Consider the following 21,483-nt stretch of genomic DNA (forward strand, 5'->3'; position numbering starts at 1 on the left):
GAGACGGTTGACTGAGGCCCTCCTTGCCCAGCCAGCTGCTCCCCTTGGAATATTTCTCCATGAGGCCTGCTCCCTTCTTCCACTGGTGAGTTCCCCTGGAGCCTCCATTTTGTGTCAGAGCCTAGGCAGGCCTGCCTTCATTTTCCTCCCAGACCTGTCCCTGGCAGGCCTTTTGGACTTAAAAACTTTTCCCTGGTGCTAAGGACCTTCCTCCTCCCCCTCCCCTTTTGGGTGTTGTCTTTCCCTATTAGAATGTATACTTCTTCAGAGCAAAGATTGTCTTTCTTTTTGCTTGGCACAGTGCCTGGCACACAGTAAGCACTCAATTAGTGCTTGTTTCCTTCCTTTCTTTCAATACCTGCATTTATCTTTATCTTCCCTCTCATGGATGGCACATGCAAGGGTAGCTGGGGTATATCTTTAAAGGGCTCCAGCTCCCTCTGTCTATGTCAGCATGAAGCCCCACAAGCCCTAACCTTCCTGGACCATCCAGAAATACCTGTAAAGTACTGGGTAAGGCTGGGTGACAGGGATTATCCTGCTTCATATCTCAAAATCAGAACTAATCTGTAGACTGCAGGTGAGAGGAGGCAGTCAGGAAATTTGTCCCCTCTATAGGCTTTGCTCAATAGATCAGTTTGTATATAGCAGTGAACCCTGTACCTGCATCAACTGCAGGTGAGGTTTTGTTTCCATACCTGAAGTAACAAGCATTTATTAGGTGCTTACTGTATGCCTTGCATTAAAGATACAAATGCAAAAATTAAAATGATTCCTATTCACAACAAGCTTAATTCTACCATTCTCAATTTACTTACTTGCTTCCATTCCTCCCTTGAAAGCCAGTGCTGGCCCTCCTTCCATGCACATCATAAACATCCACACCTTCTTATCCTGTGATTTGTGTCCCTGCTCCACCACATATCCTCAACGAAGCATCCACCCCATGTGCTGGGGGCCATCCCCCAGATCTTTTTATATTCTGGGGGTAGCCAGGCAGCACTCAGGCTGTCCATTTGGCAGCCCTTACTCTTACCACTTCTGAACAGAGGTCATTACTGAAAATATGCTTCAGCTTTCCTGAACCCACAGTGCATCTCACCATTGGCCTTTGGGTCACCTGTGACTTTGATCCCTCAAAGCCTGATGTTTTCCAATTTTCTTAACCATCCAGCATTGCAGGGGAGGAACATTTTTTGTTGAAAACATGGGCCTTTTTTTTTAAAACCAGGGAGCATTTTGGAATCAACTTACTTCCTTTGATTCAACTCTGGGCCAAGCTTACTGCTGATCCAGTGTTTTCCCCAGAAATATTTACCTTTTCATTAATAATACTTGCGTACATTTCACAATGTGTTGCCAGAGCCCAGCCCTGTGGCAGGGCAAGGAGGGAACTAGTCTGGAAAAACAAGGGACTGGAATCAATTTGGAAACGCACAGCAACTAGTGCATTCTCTCACTGCTGTGGCAAGTATGGTGGCCTTGTCTGTCCTTGGCCAACTAATTCTTCTCTTTTTCATCATCTGCAAAATGCTGAGGCAGTACCTGATGGTTTTGGTTTTGGTACCCAATGTTTTTTAATATGCTTTCTGCCTCTGACGTTCTATAATCTAAGCTGCTTTGCTCCCCTGGCCAGTTTTCTTCTCTCTAAGTAAGGGGTTTGGACTACAGGAGCCTCCTTCTGCTTCCTACTACTTGTGTAGCCTTGGACAAATCACTTACCAACCTGGGCTCAGTTTCCTCATTTGTAAAATGAGGTTAGACTAGAAGCCATCTGGCTTCCGAGGTCCCTTCTGATTTGAAATTTATGCTCGATGACCTTTGAGAGCCAGTTGGTATAATAGATAGTGTGCTGGCCTTGGAGTCAGGAGAATCTGAGTTTAAATTTGATGTCTGAAACCATTGGTAGGGTAACCATCCTGAGCCTCAGTATCCTCAGCTATAAGATGTGATGACCAAATGATGGTGTAAATCAATACAGTATGTCAGTTTAAAAATGAACAATCATCTCTAGCACCTAGCCCATAGTAGGTGCTTAGTAAATGCTTGTTGATTGCTTGAAATCACAAAAATGCAAACAGTACCTGTCCTCAAGGGGCTTACATTCTGTCAGAGAAGACTACATGGATATATAAACAAGTATTCTGACTTTCTATTACTTCCCCTCTCTGGGCCTCAGTTTTCACATCTATAAAACAGGAGAGTTGAACTAGATGACCTCCAAAAGTCCTTGAAGTTTTAAATCTGTGATCTTTAGCAGCATGTCCTCTCTGGGCCTGTTTTCTTCTTTGTAAAATGAGAGGATTGGACTTCAGGGGTGGGGTAGATGATTTTGAAGGTCCCTTCCCCCTCTTAGCATCCTAGGACTCCTCCGACCTCTCACGCTTATCACCTGATTTGTTCATTCATTTTTCAGTTATGTCCGATTCCACACGACCCCATTTGGGGTTCTCTTGTTAAAGATACTGGAGTGGTTTGCAATTTCCATCTCGAGTTCATTTTACAGATGAGGAAACTGAGGCAAACAGGTTGAAGTGACTTGCCAGGGTCACACAATAAGTGTGTGAGGTTAGATTTGAACCCAGGTGTTCCTCACTCTAGGCCTGGCCACTGCAGCGCCACCTGGCTGGGTGTTCGGTTTTTTGTTTGCGGGAGTGCGTGCGTGCGTGCGTGCGTGCGTGTGTGTGTGTGTGTGTGTGTTGTGTGTTGTGTGATGTGTTCTGTTTTTTTGACTCTCCCAGCTATGCGAAGGAATGGCCGCGCGGTGGCGCTGTGACGCCAGAGGAGCCCCGCCAGGCTTTGCAGTAGAGCGCCGCACGGGTGCGTCTGCTCTTCCTCCCCCCCATGTCCCTAGCCCTCTCCGCGCTAGAGCTGCCAGGCCTGCTGGGTCGAGCTTCGAGCAGAGGATGCGACGGGGCTGGAAGATGGCTCTGTCCGGGGGGCTGCGGTGCTGCCGCCGCATGCTGGCTTGGGTGCCCGTGCTCGTCATCGTGCTCGTTGTGCTTTGGTCCTACTACGCCTATGTCTTCGAGCTGTGCGTGGGTAAGTGGGAGTGGGCGGGGGCGCCTCCCCGCCCCCCACCCGTGTCTGTGGAGTCCCCACGGGGGCCCCGCCTCTTGCTTCTTGCCCGAAGCTTCTGCCCCCCACCCCAGTCCTGATCTGGGCGTCTGTCCCCCTTCCCCAAGCTAGGTCCCCTTTCCCCCTTCTTCTGCCCATGTTGTGCCTTGTGCCCCCAACCTGGGCTCTCTGCTTCCCCCGCTGCCCCCACCCATGTCCCTCACGCTGAGGTTCCGCCGCATTCCCTGCATCCAGAAAGAGCGCTGGGGATGGAGTCAGTAAGATCTGCCACTTAACTACCTGTATGACCTTGGGCAGTACAGAGGCTTCGCCTCTCTGGGCCTTGGATTCTTCAGCTGTAAAATGAGGGGGTGTAGTAGATGATCTCAAAGGGCCCTTCCTGCCTTGAAGCCGAGACCCTATTATCCCCGTACACTGGGATCCCACCATGTTCCTATTCCATTCCCCATACAAGGGCACTGCTGTGTCCCCCATCGCCTCACCTCAGGGGCTTAACATGACTCGTGACACCAAGCGCCCCCCCACCCCATCAATTATAGCTGGAGTCCCTCTTCCCTCTCCCCAAAATTTGGGGATGCATATAATTGCCCCCCCCTTTCCCTCTAGACTGGGGAGAGCAATTTCATGCACTGGTGACCTACACACAATTTGGGGAAAATAAGAAGCCAGAAAGAGGCTGTCTTCTTTTCCAGCCTTGTTTCTGGTTCTTTCCCTAGTGATTCAAAGTCTGTATAGCAAGAAAAAAATTTCCCTCACCTCATTCATGTGTGTGTGTGTGTGTGTGTGTGTATGTACACACATACATATATGTATATATTCTACATTTTACTCTGACGAATCAATACCTTCCTAATAAGTACCCTCCACCACAGAACCTTCAAATAAAAAAGGCAAACAAAATAATTTAACATAGCAGCAGTAAAGAACACCCTATATCACTTTCACTTCTTATGGTTTACTGTTTATGGACAGGAAGTAAAGATTATGTTTTAACTCCAGTGCTCAAGGAACCAGCACTGGCCACTGGATTTTACCCGAATTCTATTGTCTTTATTTATGTCAGTGTCTTCATACACAAATATATAAGCAGGGGCCTTACTATCATACATTTCTACCTTGAAATTGAGTGCAGGCCTTGCAGATCCTCCTTCCTTGCATGTCACAGCTAAACCATAGGCAAGGATCTCTGCAGCCACATATTGCCTTAGAAAACCAAATATTAACATTATATTCTATTGGCTTCTTCTTTATTTTGTTAAATATTTCCCAGTTCTATTGTATTCTAGTTCTGGTTGCACTCTGGACTTGCCTGGGCTGTGTGTTTGGTACCTGTGATTTACATTATTATAAATGTGTGTATTGTTCTCTTGGTTTTGCTTTTTTTATTCTGCATTGGTTCATACAGGTCTTCCCTGTTTCTGTGGAACTCTTCATATTTACTGCTCCTTATAGCACAATAATATTCAATTATATTCATGTCTTTTGGCACATAGAAAGCACTTAATAAAAAATGCTTCATGCTTTTCATTCATTTATGTACTGTAATTTGGTCAACCATTCCCCAGTCATTGGGCACATGATTTGTTTCCAGACTCTTGCTACTACAAATAGTGTTGCTATTAATATTTTGGTATGCATGAGACCTTCCTCTCTATGATCGACTTCATTGGGGCAATAAAACCAATGGTAGGATCATGGTATCAAAGGGCAAGAACAGTTTTGTGGCTTTTCTTGTGAAATATCAAATTGTTTTCCAGGATCGTTGAACCAGTTCATAGCTCATACCCATAGTGCATTAGTGTGCCTGTCTTCCAGCAGCTCCTCTAACATGATTATTTCAATCTCCCACCATCTTTGCAAATTTGATTGGTGCAAGGAACTAAGCTCCTTTTTAGAAACATTATGGAAAATGCAAAAAGAGCTCTTAAAGAAATCAATCCAATCAATTGCCTTTGTCAGGCATAAAATAAGTTTGGTTTCCATCTCATTGCTGAAATTGAGGGTTTAATCAAGGCTATGCAGTAACGGGAGAGATTTTCTATATTCAGACTTTACCATTTCTGCCTTTGAATAAAAAAATTAAGAGTCCAGAAATCTGGACTGCTATTATGCTGTCGACGTTCTGTCTAAGGACTATTAACACATGGGGTAGTTATGTAAGGTCTTTTAGAATTTGGAGGTTTTGTGATTTGAGTGGACATTGCAAAGAAAGCTTTCCCTTCCCCCCTCCCCTTTTAAACATAAAACCAAGCTGGAATCACAGAGTCTCAGAATTGAAAGAGACTTCAGAGGCCATCTGGTGCAAAGCATGTGTGACCAGGAAACTGCTTTAAAAACAAGTACAACAGGTGATCAGCCTTTGCTTAAAGACCTCAAATGAGAGGGAGCCTACTGCCCCCCCCCCCACACAATCCATTCTGTTTATGGATATCTTAGAATATTGATATTTTTTCCTTATATCAAACCTAAATCTGCTTTTTTGTTTGTTTGGGTTTTTTTTGTAATACTCACCCCATTGGCTCTGGAGCCAAACAGAACAAATCAAATCTTTCTTGCCATGACAGCAGCTGTCATGCCCCCTGCAGTTGTGGCTTCTCCTGACTACATAGTCAATTCCTTCAGATGATACTTCCATGTTATGAAGCTAAGGCCCTTCAGCATTGTGATTATCCTCCCCTCAATGTTCTTGAGCTGACCCGTGACCTAGTGAATGTAGTGCTCCACATGTGGTCTGTCCAGAGCAGAGTCCAGTGGCCCCATCGTTCTCTGATCCCTAGACATTATGCTTCTCTTAGAACATGACCTTCTTGAGAGTAGAGGCTGACTTATTTTTCGAATTATTTCCCCAGCACTTACAGGCTTTGCACATAGTAAGTGCTTTGCACATAGTAAGTGCTTTGCACATAATAAGTGCCTGATAATTTTTTCATTCATTCATTCTTAATGTAGCCTAAAATCCTATTCCCTTTTTTTCAGTGCCAGATCACACTGTAGATTCGTGTTGATCTCACAGCCTATTAAAACTCCCAGATCCCCAAGAGGAACTATGGCTTCCCCCATGTTGTACTTGTGAAGTTGGTTGATTTAACTCAGATGTTGGAATTAACCTTTGTTCCTATTACGTTTTACTTTACTGGACTCAGCACCATGTTCTAGCCTGCCATGATACTTTGAGATACTGACTCTATCATCTATGACTCTGTTATTTCTCTGGCCCAGCTATGTAACATCTGTAAATTTGATAAGCATGTCATCTGTGTCCTGATCCAAGTCATTGATTAAAAGGTTAGATAGCACAGGGCCAAGCACAAATCTCTGGGGAACTCCACTAAAAACTTCCTTCCTTCCTTCCAGATTGAAATGAAACCATTCATAATCATTTTTGGGTCCAGCCATTCAACTAATTCAAAATCCATTTGCCTATAGCTTCATCTAGCCCACATCTCTCCATCTTGTCCACAAGAACAGCACAAGATGTTTTGATTAGGCTTTGCCAAAGTAGTCTATTAAAGTAAATCTAAAAGTAAAGCAATCTCGGTGATCTATATCCAGAGAACTCCCCTGATCTAATGTTCTAGTGATTGTGAGAAAAAGGAAATGAGATTGATCTGGCATGGCTTATTCTTGATGAAGCCATAATGGTTCTTGGTGGACACGCCTTTTCCTTTTTCAGGTGTTCCTTACCCACCCCTTTAATAACAAGTTAACATTTTGCCAGAAATCACAGACAAACTCCCTAGGCTACAGTTTTCAGACTTCTCTTTCCCCCTTTTTGAAAATCAGGACATTTACCCTCCTCTTGCAGGCCTAGTACACCTTTCCATGATCTTTCAAAGATGACTGATCATTGTCGGTGTCAGTGGACGACTTCTACCGGGCTTCCCAATAGCCCGGGATGTGCTTCCTTTGGGCTTGGTAATTTGAATTCATCAAGAGCAGCTGTATTCTAGATCTGGAGGGGACATTTCAGACAATCTAATCTAACCCCTTCAGTTGGCAGATGAGAAAATGGAGGCACAGAGAGGAGAAATGAATGGCCAGTAAAGGGGCAGAGCTGAGGCTAGAACCCTGATGTCCCAAGCCCCAGCACCATATTCCATCCACTACTCTCTGTTGGCAATATGTTGCAGTTGTTTCGTGTTGAAATATGCAATATGACAAAATAAGCATGTTTTAGATTGATTTTGTTAGAAAGGAATAAAGTGAGGGAGCCCTGAGCTCTCTAAAGGTAGGCTCCTTTCTGTTCTCCCTCATGTCAAGTTATCTAGCTGAAAACAGGAGTGATCCATCGAGAACTGTTTCTACCTCTGGTGGGGCTGGCCTGCTTCCTTCCTGCAGGGTAGAAAGGCTGCACATAGTATGCGGAGTCCTGGTCTTGGAATTGGGAGACTTGACTTCAAATCCCAATGGATTAGCTCTAGCTGCATAACTGTTGGCAAGTTGCAGCCCCTTTTGGGACCTCAGTTTCCTTCTCTGTAAAATTGAGATGGCATTATCGTCATACTAATATCATAAGTGTTGTGGTGAGCAAAGCGTTTTATAAACCTGAAAGCGCTATTGGAGTGTGGGCCGTGATTGCAGAAAATTAACGGGATCCTGTTGGGCACAGGAATAACTATTTTTGGCTTTTGGAGGAGGGCGGAGAGCTACAGTGTCTGTATTGAAAGGAAGAAATAAAGGAGCTGGGGTGTAATCCTACTCAGAGCCCAGAATTATTTGATGAGAAAGGGCACTGATTATGTGGGTTAGTCAGGAAAAATGGAAAGCATCTCTGGAACAGAGAACCAGAGAAGATTTTCTAAGAAACAAGTTTCTGCAGCTGTAGAACTTGTGAGTGTGAATCATTGCTTGTACTGTATGTAAAACAGGTTTGGGAGCTGCCTCCAGGCCAAGTGGTGAACTGCTATATGCTGGAATTGGGAACCATTCCCATTGGCCCTCCAGAAGGTCCCTGGAGGTGGTAAGGGAGGGTGCTTGGCTGACTTGCGTCAATCAGATACAAAGTCAGAAAGAACTCAGCTCCCTTTGCCTTCCCTTAAACCAGTAAAGCTTAAGGGATAGTTCAGGGCAAGGAAGAAGGGCTAAAGGTATTCATTTGTACATCATCACAATCATTGGCATCATCATTATTATTATATTCATAGTAGTTCACATGCATAGAATCCTTTAAGGATTGAAAAATATTTCTCTCACAATAACTTTATAGGATACCTAGTGCAAGTGTAATTATTCCCATTTTTCAGATCAGATAACTGAGGCTCAGAGGTTGAGACTTATCCATGATCACATAACTAGGAAGTTCCAGAGTAGGAACTGAACCCAAACTCAGGTGCTCTTTCTGGTATAACACACTGTGACCTACAACTTTTCAATTAGTTATCTTTCGTAAAAAGACAGTTGAATTGCCACAAACTTACTGTAAAAACCAACCTCGTTTACAGAAAGTAAGGAAGTTAAGAGAAAACCCTGAATTATAAGTGAGCAATTTACTCCATCGACCTCCTGGTTTTTTTATTAATTTTTTTTTCTCAATTATCATGCCTGTATTTTTTTTCTCCCTCCATCCGCATCCCCACACACATACATACCCTGAGGAAAAAAAAAGAAAAACAAAACCCTTGTAACAAATATGCATAGTCATACAAAACAAATTGCCGTATTATTCATGTAAAAAAATGCCTTTCTCATTCTGCATTTGAAGCCATCACTTCTCTCTCAAGTGTTGGGTAGCATTCTTGAACATCGGTCCTTTGGAATCTTTATGTTGATCAGAGTTGTTAAGTCTTTCAAAATTGTTCATTTTTTACAGTATTGATGTTATAATTTACATTGTCTTTCTGGTTCTGCTCACTTCATTCTGCATCAGTTCATATAAATCTTACTAGGTTTCTCTAAAACCGTCTCTTTATTTCTTACAGCACATAATTTGTTTAGATCTTCTCTAATTTATGGGGATCCCCCCTTAGTTTCCATTTCTTTGCCACTACAAAAAGAACTGTCATAAATATTTTTGTCAGTTCTGCTATAATTCAAATATGTGTTCCCAAAAAGCCCTTCATTGTGCAAAATTGCACCACAAAAACCAAAGGGCATATGGGGAAAATGGAGTTAGGGGCACAACACTGAAAAACTTCCTCAGTGATGTATTAAAAACAATAGGAACCTCGGAATTAGGGTTAAAATGGTGGCACAGTGTTACACCTGTTAAATGGTTAGGCAGCACATAAATGCTTAATAAATAGTGGCTGTACCACAATAAATAGGGAGCTCCAGCTCTGCCTGGGCTGCCTGTGGGTGGACCAGCCTCCTCTTGCCCACAGCTCTTACTGCATCAGAACATCCACAGACAATAAAGATGGCCCTTTACCTTGTAGGAGTGGGTGACAAGAGAGTCGCCACCTGTGAGTGATTAGAAAGTGGCCCCCAAAATTCACACGATGCTCTGATTGTTCCCTAATATATCAGTCTTGTTGGAGCAAATTCATATTTTCAAAACAAGCTTTAGAATAGACCGGAGGACCTTTTCTTCTTTCCTAGCTCTCTTTAGGCTATAGGCCTTGTGATAGAATCACTGGCCTCCTGGTTTTATTGCTCTCCCATTTGGTCCTCATCCCCAAAGCCTTCTGACTTTCTTTGCTGCCCTTTTTACTTCTCGTAACCTGACTATTCTGAGGATTAGTAGTCATCCAACCTCAGACAGTCTTCCATACCTAGACCTCCAGGATAGACTCATAGTTGAAAGGGAACTCAGAGGTCCAGTCTGTACCTGAGTGAGAATCCCTTGTCCAAGTGGTCAGCAAACTTCCACTTGAAGATATCCAATAATACCTTCCAAGTCTGTCCATTCCCTTTTGGATAGCCCTAACAGTTAGTTCTTCCTTGTGTTGAGCCAAAATCACCCCCTCTGCTTTTTGTGAACCTTCCTGAATCCTTTCCTGCTCCTTCGGCACAGACCCAGCACACCCATTTGGGGGGCATCACCAGGTGATCTTTGGGCTGTAATATGTGTTTTCTTTCAGGAAAAATCTTAATTGACAGACATCTATTCTTCCAGATCATTTTCTCCAAAGAATCTGCAAATAGCCAATAGAAAAGAAGAGCAGGCAAAGGACCCTGGAAAGTATCTTCAATTGTCTAAATCACTAAAAGCAAGCTGAGACTTGAAGGAGCAGAGATGGTGGGTAATTATAGAACTCACCATAGCAGACACTTTTCATGCTCAGAAGGTTACCTACAGCATGTCTTAAGTGTACACTTAGCGAAGACCCTAGTGATAAAGGCTCCATTTTGTAAAAGTTTAGAATGAATCTTGGAGCTTTTTCATTTTTAAAAGCATTTGTAATGCGCGAATTGTATTTTGAACCTCTGTCCCACTCTGTAAAAAGCATTGGTAAAAAGGGGGAGGAAAAGCAGAAATATCAAGTGAAATACTGCAACCTTTTAGAGACGGAACATTTTTTTTCTTCGAGACGCGTACTTCCAAAGGATGGAGTTTGCGAGGCAATGTTATTGCTTCAGGTTCATCCTGGCATGTTCCAACTACCAGATTGTCCCTCTCCTCACTGTTTGGGCTTTGACAACCAGGCAAGGTGTTCTGGAGCCAGAACACCTATAATTAAAAAGAAAAAGGCAAGAGGGAAATTAGTGCTTGCTTATTAGGTGGGTACTTTGTGACATTGGGTGGAAAAAGATACCCCAATCTCGGGGCTTCCACAAAATGAGGCCGACCTTGGACGCTCCTCCCAAACAACCATCTTTTTAGCTCATGTTGCCACCACCCAGAGTTGCTTCTGGGAAACAGCAGAATATAGTTCAAACGTAGCTTGTCCAAGCACTTAATATAATAGTATGGATGTTGGGGACAGGACAGCCTTTCTTCTAACCCAGTTTCTCTGAAAAGACAACAGAAAGCACTCAGTAGCCCCTAAACAATACAGTTCTCCTGTCTCTCTCTAGTGAGTCTCACCTTTCCCTAGCTTCATAACACGGCCCTGTGGTGACGGGACCACCCTGTAGTTAAGATTAACCCTGCCCCAGAAGGGTAACATGCTTGGGGCTATTAGAGAGGCCTGCACTGAACAAATAACTGGGTAATAGGGACTTGAGGTCCACGAATGTTCTTCTCTGGTCACATGAGCAAAAGAATCTTCAGTTCCCATGTGCCTCTGCCCCAAGGTTCCTGAGAGGGAGAAAGGAGGCATTCTCCTGATTCCGGCACCTAGGTCTAGTCTTTGTTCTGCCAGGCTGTGCTCTATACTCTGAGAAGGAAAAAGCCCAAATCTGCCAAGTGAAAACTTCCTTTTCTAGGGCAGCAAGGGGAGATGGCTGCTCCCACACTGCTCTGAGCCAACCAATTCATCCCTCATCACTGAGAACCATCCTCCATGAGGAACCACTTACTGGCTTAATGTCCTCCTAGGAAAATACAATCAAAAGTCCCAAGCAAAGGCTCACTACCCTCTGAGTTCATCAAGTTGATCAGGGAACTCCCCTGCCCAGTCCCCCAAACTCTTGTCATCATGGCGTGACACATGGTCATCAGTTCTCCTTCCGAAAGAGCCCCAATCTCTGGAGGACTTTGAAGGGCTCCCTTTCTCCTCAGGAGCAAACAGAATAGATGTCAATCGTCAGGACAAATGGGTGCAGCTCCAGGCTGGCCCATCCCAAGCTTCCTGCTTCCTCCCCCTTCTTCACTGTCCAATTATTCAATGGGCTTCTTTCAAGCAGTCGGACCCAGAGTTCTCTAACTGGGGGGGAAGCAAAATCAAGCAGCTGGTGTCAGTCTCTAGGCAGGTGTCTTTGAAAAAGAGAGAAGACATTATCTGGAAAGCTTGCTGCTTCCCACTGGGAGAGCCAACTGTAATTACATTCGGGTAGGAGCAGGAAGTGCAGGAGGCCAGAGACAGGCAGGACAGTTTTAACCAAAGCTTGCCAAGCTGGGATTACCAGGGCTGGCCGTGGAGGCTGGTGGGTTGGTTGGCAAGTTTTGTGGGGCCTTTTCAAAAAAAAAAAAGAAAAGAAAGACCTTGATATGAGGGGAGGGAGAAGCTGGGCAACTTGCTAGGAGAAACTCCTAGTCCAGGGGTGGGGAACCAGCAGCCTGGGGCCACATGTGGCCCTCTAGGTCCTCAAGTGTGGCCCTTTGATGAATCTGAATTTCAAATTCAGTCAAAGGGCTGCACTTGAGGACCTAGAGGGCCACATGTGGCCTTGAGGCTGCCAATTCTCTACCCCTGCCCTAGAACACTCTCCCCTTCCCTGTTTAAAATTTATTGCTGATATTAGTACCCATAAATGTTGGCCATTGTTTAGGGGGTTAAAACATCCTGATTTATCAGGTCACAGTTAAGATTACTTCTCTCCATGTAGTCTGGTTTTGGGTTCCCAAAGGGTAGGGGCAGAAAGGCCTTCTTCCATCCCATCAATAATTCCTCTGTAACTTGTGGCCTTAGAGCAAGTCCCACCTTTGACTGTTACTTCCCTTGTCCTCAGTTTCCTCCTTTGTTAAATTAAGGGGCAGGGAGACTAGATGGCCTCTAAGGTCCCTTGGCTGATGAGAACTGCCTAGAGCACTGAAAACTTGAGGTGCTTGCCCAGCATTAGAGAGTCAGGATGTGTCAGCATGGAACTTATACCCAGCTCTTGCTAATTCCAAGACCAGGCCTCTGTCCAGGGCACCAGCCTGCCCCTCAACATGTAGTCCAGCACAGAGCACTGAGGCAGTGAGGAACCAAAACAGGTGTGCTTCACTTGACACAATAAATAGATTCCTGAAAAGTTGTTCTATAAATTGATTCAGACTTCAGGTATACCAGGGAGCCAGCATTGGAGCGTTCAAGCATGTGAATAAGCACATGTGAATTGGCCTGGTAGCCCCATGGAAATCCTCCTCCCCTCTCCCCCACCTCCACCTCCTGATCCCTCTCAGCCCTAGGTTCTCCACATTGATACCAACACGAGCTCTGGTGGGTACAGCTGGGCCCAAAAGTCTTCTAGGCCCTCTAGGGGCCCCCATGACAGACAGCATCTAGCACCATAGGCCTAGTCCAGCTCAGCTGGCAGAGACTCAGCTCCAGTGACTTGGCCACCAGACGAGGAGTTTTTCCCACAATATCTGCAGCATTAATCCATTAAGGCAGTGGTGTCAGATTCAAATAAAAATGAGGCCACTACATAAAGATCCCTACCAGCTGCATATTGACTTAGAAAACCACATATTAATATTATCTATATTCTCCTGTAATTTTATTTATTTTCTTAATCATTTCTCAGTTACACTACTTCAGGTGTTGCTTGTGGCCTGCAGGCCTCGTGTTTGATCTCCATCAATGGAAGGTGTTCCCATGCCAGGGAAATCACAGATCCTTGAAAGACTCAAGTCGTTGCCCCCTTTCAGTTCAGATTGTCCACGTAACCACCTCTTTTGCTTGTTTGAAGCATGGAATACCTGGATTGGTAGTCGGTTGAATGAATGAACAAATGAGGATTCTCCATCATGAGAGGGGAGGAAGACTGGGTGGATGATCCTTACCCTGCCTCATCCAAGCAGGCTAGCAGGTTCCCTGCTCTCCCTTAAAGAGTACACTGATGACATGGGCATTTGGATAAGAGCTACTTAAATAACACTCATTTTTTTTTCTCTTTCTTTTCACAGTGACTGTGGCCAACACAGTAGAAAAAGGTAAGGAGATTCTATACTGCTTTGGTCAGACCATATGTGCTTTCTCTTTCCACATAAGAATGAATTGCCTATTGAACAACTTATCCACGATATACTTGAGCAGCTAGGAAAAGTTTGAAATTATTAGTGGCAAGGACCCTGCCTGAGAAAAAAAAGCTTTGGCGGGGGCTAGTTCTAGAGGTCATGAAGCAGCCCCCTTTGTGCCAGATGGACAGCTGCCAACACCTCAGCAGAGGGTGGCACCAAGATGTCCACCTGATAAGCCAGACTCCCATCTTTCCCTCTGACCACCAGTGCTGTTCTAACCAACTAACTACCACCCCCAGGCACGAAGCAAGTACCCCCTCCCTGGAGGCTACTTGTTCTGAGTGCCAGGTCATCCCCCTTCCTCTACCTCCCCATGACTGGCAGGCAGGATGAAAATCCTGCTGTCCCTCTGATGATAGATAACCTCAGAGTTTTCCATTTCTAAAAACATGTCGTAGGGCTCCTCACACCCACCTGTGTTAGAGAATAACTTCCTAGTTAATCATCAGTGTACATAACCCCTTAGTCATAAATCACTTTCCCGGATGAATCAGCACCCCAGCTTTCAGTTACTCCCATTTTCAGATGAGCAAGCCGGAGAGAGGTCAAGCCACTTGCCTATTGTCTCAGAGCAAGTCATCACAGGAAGTGGAGCTTCCGGGTTCTTGCCTCCTCTTTGTTCTCTTCTGCACTTGACCAAGCCTAGGGGCAAAATCCAGTATATGTCAGGTGTTTATCAGAAAATTCTAGCTTTAGCTCCTCAGCCTTGACTCATTCCCATATTTAATTTTATCATTCTGAACTGCAAGGTAATCAAGAGAACCAATAGGTGCAGCCCATTTGTATATTTCCTCATTCATTTGTATATTTCCTCATTAATGAAATAAAATGTCAACATCTCTTTCAATTAACCAATTAAGTTTAGAGCACCCACTAGTTCATAGAATATTATTTAATAAACTGTAGAAACCTAGTTACTCTATATTTTTAATAGTCTGTATTAAATCCCTTAATGTGCTAGGATTAGATAAATATTACAGTTACTGAATATACAATATATCAACAGTGAAACTGTTAATAAAACAAAGACATAGATAATGATTTACAGTATTTTAGCTGTGAGAACAATTCTCTCCAGTCACCACAAAGTCTCAGTGTAATGGCCAGTGACTTCCCTTCTAAGGACACAGCCCCACACCACTTAGTTCATTCAGAATAACAAAGCAAATCTCTTCAAAAGAAGTCCCTTAGTCCTCTTTGCAAGATAAAGCTCATCGTAGTTCCATCCAGAAAGAAGTTTTCCCCATCCTCTCTCCTTCTGTCTCTTCCAGCTCCTCTCCAACCATGACAGAAAAAGTTTCTTCAAATAAATGCTAGAAATCACCCGGTCTAGTTGTCTCATTTTCCAGTTGCAGAAGCTGAGATCTAGAGCATAACTAGTGTTAGAGTGACTTGAGTGCTGGATTTGGCATTCATTTCAAATCCTGACTCTAACATTTACTCATGGTGTAACCCTGGGCAAGTCACTTAGCCTCTGTCTGCAACAGTTTTCTCATCTGTAAAATGGGGAGAAAGATACCTGTAGTAGCCAGGGTTACTGCACAACTTCAGGGAGATCATGTGTGTAACAGAGCTTGGCAAACCTCAAGGCTCCATACAAATGCCATTTGGGGTGTTATTCCTTGGACTCCCTAAGCTGAGCCCTGGAGCATATGGCGTGGGAGAGGGAGCACGGAGCTTGGAGGCAGATGTCCGCGTCTCAGCTCTGCCTAGTTACCAGCTGATCAAGTCACACAAACCTCTCAAACTCAGTTTGCTCACCTACGATAATATTTGCCCTCCCTCCCTAACTCAAAGGGACTGTGTATATAAAGCGCTTTGTAAACCTGACAGCTCCACATAAATGGGAGCTATTGTTCCTCTTCCGATTGTTATTGTCATTTTAAAGGGCTGTGGGAGGATCAGATGAAATCCTGTAGGTGAAGCTCTCCATAATCAGCTCTTTATTAGCAACAATACCCCCACTAGTAATTACAGATGCTCTTTTCTCTTGGGCCCAAGGATGAATCCAGCTGAGCCATCCCGTGCAGTGTTAGAGAGTCAGGATGTGTAGGGAGCTGGCCCACCTTGGAGCCTGGAGCCTTCCAGAGAAGTCCTACCTGCCAGGTTCTTTCCCACTTGGGGTTGGCCCCTGGAATTGGAGCCCCTCACCAAATGCTGCTGCGACTAGGACTCCTGTTACTTTTTCTCCCAGTGGCTCCTTATTTTCTCAGATCCCTGCTTTTGCTAAAGAGGAAATTTCCTAAACTGAAATGATTTTCTTATCATAGCAGGAGGGAAGCAGATCAGACATAGGATTATGGATCAACCAGTCTAAACCTCCTCATTATAGAGAGGAGAGAACCAAGGCCTAGAGAACAGAAGCCATTCGTCCAAAGTGACTTAGACAGTAAGCAAGAGAACTGAAGTTTGAACCCAGATCCTCTGATGCCAGATCCAGCCTTGTTTCCATTCCCGCCCATTGTCCCTCCAACACAAAGGATTTCCTGATACCAGAACAGTTTACCAGAAGAAGTTGTATATTTCCCACCAAAAAAGTGTTCAACACCTATCAATTAGTGATGTTTAGGCCTAGCTCTTGTCTGGAGACAGAACCATGGACTTGATGACTTCTTGAGGTCAGAGGATCATAGCTAGAAAGGATTATAGAGGTCATCTAATCCGTTATACAGATGAGGAAACTGAGGCCCAGAGAAGTTAAGGGACTTGCCCAAAGTCACAATGATGGGATATAGGCTCTGGGATCTCCCTTGAACGCTCCTTAAATCTTCCCACTTGATCTGGAATTTGCCTGAGGCTATAAGCCTTTCATTATGGCTATGCCCAAATTTCTGTTACCCTAAACCTAGCCTAGCCCTCTATTGTCTGTTACCTCTCAGTTGTCTCCAGTTACTTACCATCTTTGATCCCATCAAAATCCCATTCTCTTAGTTCCTGGCAACAGAACTCTAGTCACCCCAGTCCCATGGAAATCCTCCCTACACTTCTCCTCAAGATCCTCCCTGGACCCCTCCTCCAGTCACCCCAGACTACTTGGCCATGCCTAGATCTCTCCCACAGTCTTTCTGCATATAAGATTCCTCCTGCCTCCATGAAGGTGCTCAGATTCCTTAAGAGTCTGGCCACTTATGGTGGATTTTTAATAAACTTTGTTTTTCTTTGGCTGAAAGAGGGCTTGGGTCAAATTCATTGGGCAGGACCCACGTGTCGCTATTTCGGGGTTCCAGTACCCCTAAATCTCAACAACACAGGCAGTAATTGGCAGGGCTTGAATTTGAACACAGGTCCTCTGACTGCAAATCTTGTGGGGAGGTTTCCACTGCATGTGGGAGTCCTGATCAACCCTCTCAACCATTGACTTCTTTGCTCTCTCAGAATACAAATTTTGTATGTATGTTATTGCCAGTGGGAACTTTGCTTAGTGTAGACAAAGAAAACACGTGACTTTCACAGCGAAAGCAAGCAAAAGGTCTCAAAGCATATAACCTTTTCCTCAATCCCCAAAGCTCACGAAAGTCACAGCCATGCAGCCTGCCTTTAAAAGGCATTCATTATTTTCTCTGTTCATTTCCCATCTCGGGTGCTATGTTAATACTCGTTTTCTCTAACAAGCAGAATGTCCCTGTAATGCCTTTCTTCTAAGGAGTGTGAAACATTTCTCTACCCTAAAGACTCCCCTCCCTACGAGGTGGCTGTCTCATAGGCACAGCCCCAATTTATCCATAGGTTAACTGAGATCCAAAGAGGTCCAGGATTAAAACCCAGGCCCCCCAACTCCCAGCCCAGGACACTGGGCGTTAGAGCCACCTCCTAGGTGGCGTTCACCAAAGGCCTATAGTGGCATCAAAATGTGGCACATAGGGAATCTCATTTTGCACCAGAGGGAGGGATCCAGTCAGGAGTCAGAATGCCAAGTATGGGGCCTGTGTCCCCTCCCTTCCTTTGTCAGGCTAGGACCCTGCACCCTCCCATGCACGCTTCAGCGCAGGCCTCTGGCAACTCAAGGATTGGGGTAGTGACCACAGTGGTCCTAATCATCCTGGCACTGGTGGGGAAAAAGGGAATCTAGAGCCTGAGAGATGGCCACCTCCAGGCCCTAATGGGAGGGCCAGGGCTCATCGTAGGAATGGACACCTCACTTCAAGGCTGTGAGCCTCAGTTTCTTTCTTTGTAAAATAGGTAGAACAATATTTGCTGTACCTCCCATGCAGGATTGCTGTGGAGAAAGCTCTTTGTAAACCTTGACACGTTAGACAAATGGAAAGTATCATTTTCTTTTGGGGGGAGGCAGCTGTGACTTAGAAAAAAAACATGTTGAAATTAGAATCAAAAGACCTAGGTTTAAGTTCCAGGGCTGACACTTAATTAGCTTTGTGACCCTGGACAAGTTACTTAACCCTGAGCCTCAGTTTTCCTCATATGTAAAGTGGGGACAGAAATATCTGGAAAGAGCACTGGCTTTAGAGTCAGAGGACCTGGGTTCAAATCCCCCTTCTGATGCTTGCTCCTCACGTGGCCTTGGCTCAACCTTTCTGGGTGGCCTCAGTTTCCTCCTCTGTCAGATCAGAGAAAGACTTTGATGTTCCTTCCAGCTTTATCTCCATGATCCCATGATGACGGGGAACAAATGATATGACTCAGTGAAGTACTTTGTAAGTGAGCTTTGTGTAAATGTCAGCTATTATTATTCTGACTGTGTTCTCCCACCATGATGATGCTGCCACATCCTCTCAGCACGGCCCTCATCATGTTCCTGCCAGAGCCTATAAAGCAAGGTCTAAGCACAGGATGTCCCAAACCAATGGAGAGCAGGCAGCCTTCTGTTCATTTCTAGGGTAAAAAGAAGCAAACATGCCCCTGGGGCTCGTGGACCAAAGCAATCGTCTCTCTGCTCCTTTGTGTCCACAATTTAGGGACAATGGAATGTGTCACGTGCACCCCTCAATTATGGAGGAGGCCTGAGAAATGGCACCAGACAACCTCCTGCGACACCTTATTACCAATAAACCCAGCTCCCAGAAAGAGTACAGAGGGGAAAATCAAACAAACTCCTGGCTTCTGTTTAAAGATGAGGAACATGAAACACAGACAGGTTAATTAAGTTTTTAAAGGTCACATAGATATGAACAAAATAGGAATAAAGCCTCATTCTTTCACCTCATACTGTTCATTCTCCTATGCAATGCTATTTCTCAGTTAGGCTTCTATGAGCACCTACTGTGTGCCTAGCTAGAACTCTGGTAGGCAGATGGCAGTTCTGTCTGATCCATATCCACCAAGCCAAAGGCCATGGAGAATCACTACAATGTCGGAAGAGAGAGAGTAGTTGAGGCACTCAGATGTAGACAGGAGATTAAATGCCAAAAAAGAGCCAGTGTCCACAAATTCGTAAAATATCTGAACAGGTAAGATGAACAAGAGTTCTTAAATCGAGAAGGCGAATTGAACCTCATTGACCTCACTGAGACTGCAGATGGCACAGGAAGGGACCCATGAGTGGAATATGCCTTTGAAAGGATAGCTTAAAAAAAACAACTAGGATATAGAAAAGCTGTGGGAAATGTACCTCTTCTCTCTCTGTGAAGAGGTGGGAGACCATGGCTGTGGAATGTTAGATAATCTGGCAGACCCCATTGATGTGTTGCAAGGAAAGTCTTGGGAGAAGGGAAGGGACATTGAGAAATGAATGCAATGTAAGAGCAAAAAGCACCAGTGAAACTTAAAATGCAGAAAATGGTTTAAAAGAAACAGGATCCATAAAAAGCGATGGGAGCTAGAGTAGCATTATATTTTAAGAAGCTATACTCATGTGGGAGATTCCAAGAACCATAGGAGAGAAGTCTGGTGGCAAGCATGATGGCAGAAAGAATTATTCTTTTACTATATTGGCCTTGGAGTAGACTCTAGACCAGTGGTAGCAGATCCCAGTCCATGTATTGATTTAGAAAACCACAAATTAGCATTATTTATGTTGCATTGTGTTTTTATTTATTTTGCTAAACATTACCCCATCCCCCAGCCATGTGGCCAGCAGGCTGGAGCGTGATACCTATGCTATAGACTGTCCTGACAGAAAGAAGAAATAGATGAAGAGTTTGGAGAGACAAGATATAATAGTGATGGAAGACTCAATTTCTCTAACCATCTGCTGGAGTTCTCTACTTTTGCCCAAGTGAAGCAGCCAATAATTTTATGTCTTAGTAATTTCATCTTTTGAAAAATAGAGGAGATTCCATTCTGGATCTGATTATCACCAAAAAGAAGGCACTGGTGGCAGGGGTGAAAATGATGGGAACATGGAGGAGAAGTGATTCTCCATCTTAGAATTTGTGCCCCAGAAGGAAAGGAAAGCTGGGAATTGTCTGCCAAACACCTAGAACTCAGTAGAGCATATTATGGGGTTCAGAAAAAGGATAGATAGATGGACTCCCATGGATTCAAATTCTTTAACGGAAGTTAGCCCATGAGGGATGGGACAATCCCCAAGAATGAAATTCTGAAGACACAAAGAGAAACAATTCTAATGAGGAAGCAAGAAGGGAGTTGTCTAGGGCCTAATGTGGATGCAGATGAATGAGGAAAGTCAGAGCTGCTCAGTCCTGATTTTGTTTTGTTTTTTCTCTGCCAAAGAGAGTGGTCTTTATATTGGCAAGCACCGAACAGCTAATGGCTAATAGGGAGTTGATACCCCAGGATAAATAAAGACATTGTAAGAGATCGCCTTGCTGCCCTCCATCAGTTTAACTAACCCAACCTGCGGCAAACTACCTTCTCAACTATGACGCTGTCAGATGGGCTTGCTGAGCCACTCTCCATGATCTTCAAAAGATCTTGGAGAGCAAGAAGTCTGCCATAGAATTGAGAAGAGCAAACAGAAGAGAATGGAATTTACGAACTCTAGGCAAAGGGGCTTCACTGAGTCCTGGCAAGATTCTGGAATGTCTTTTGAAAGAGATGGTTAGTAAAAAGGAAAGTAATGATCCCAAAGATCTAGGCTAATTTCATCAAGGGCAGGTCATGTCAAACTAACATAGTTTCCTTTTTTAACAGTTAGCAGGTGAGGGAAATACAATAGATATAGTTTACTTAGACTTCAGGAAAACATTAGAAACTTTCTTAGATATTCAGGTAGAAATTATGGAGACATGGGATAGATTTTCTTAGAATTAGGTGGATTCAGAACTAGCTGAATGGCCAACCCCAAATCATAATCATTAATGGTTGGTGTTCTCCAGTGAGGTGCCTTGGGGGTCATTGGCTGACTTCCCCTATAGAATTTTAATCCATACCTGTCTTTTCTATGAACTCTCTGAAATCTGCTCTCCTCAAATCTAGGGTATATGCCATATGGCAGAGGATTCCTGGAATTCCTCCTCTTCCCTAACACAGATTGGAAGATGAAGCAGTCGCTTCCCCTCCAACTGCCTATCATGTCCCCTCAGTAACCAGCTCTTGCTTGTTGGTGAGAATCAGATCCAGTATAGGATTTCTCTTTGTTGTTTAAAGAGAGTCAAGAAATTATTTGCTGATGTAATTTTGGCAGAGATGGATCCAGCCAGTGTCCAGATAACGGAAGTCCCCCATCACTATTCTAGCCTGCCTTGGTGCTAGGGTTGTTGCCTGTTTCCCAGACTCTT

The 21,483-nt window shown here is 44.3% G+C and overlaps 1 protein-coding gene across 2 annotated transcripts in view; it reads left to right on the forward strand.

Moving 5' to 3' along the window:
• The first annotated feature begins 2,900 nt into the window (after positions 1-2,900).
• The window catches only part of ZDHHC15 (zinc finger DHHC-type palmitoyltransferase 15), a 72,547-nt gene continuing 53,964 nt past the window's right edge, over positions 2,901-21,483 (forward strand). For both annotated transcript variants that reach the window (XM_036739945.1, XM_036739946.1), the window contains exons 1-2: positions 2,901-3,042; positions 13,733-13,759. In XM_036739945.1, coding sequence (XP_036595840.1) covers positions 2,907-3,042; positions 13,733-13,759 — 163 coding nt within the window. In that variant the 5' untranslated portion in view covers positions 2,901-2,906. The remainder of the gene's footprint in view (positions 3,043-13,732; positions 13,760-21,483) is intronic.

The sequence above is a fragment of the Trichosurus vulpecula genome, chromosome X, assembly GCF_011100635.1.
Source record: "Trichosurus vulpecula isolate mTriVul1 chromosome X, mTriVul1.pri, whole genome shotgun sequence".
NCBI lineage: Eukaryota > Metazoa > Chordata > Mammalia > Diprotodontia > Phalangeridae > Trichosurus > Trichosurus vulpecula.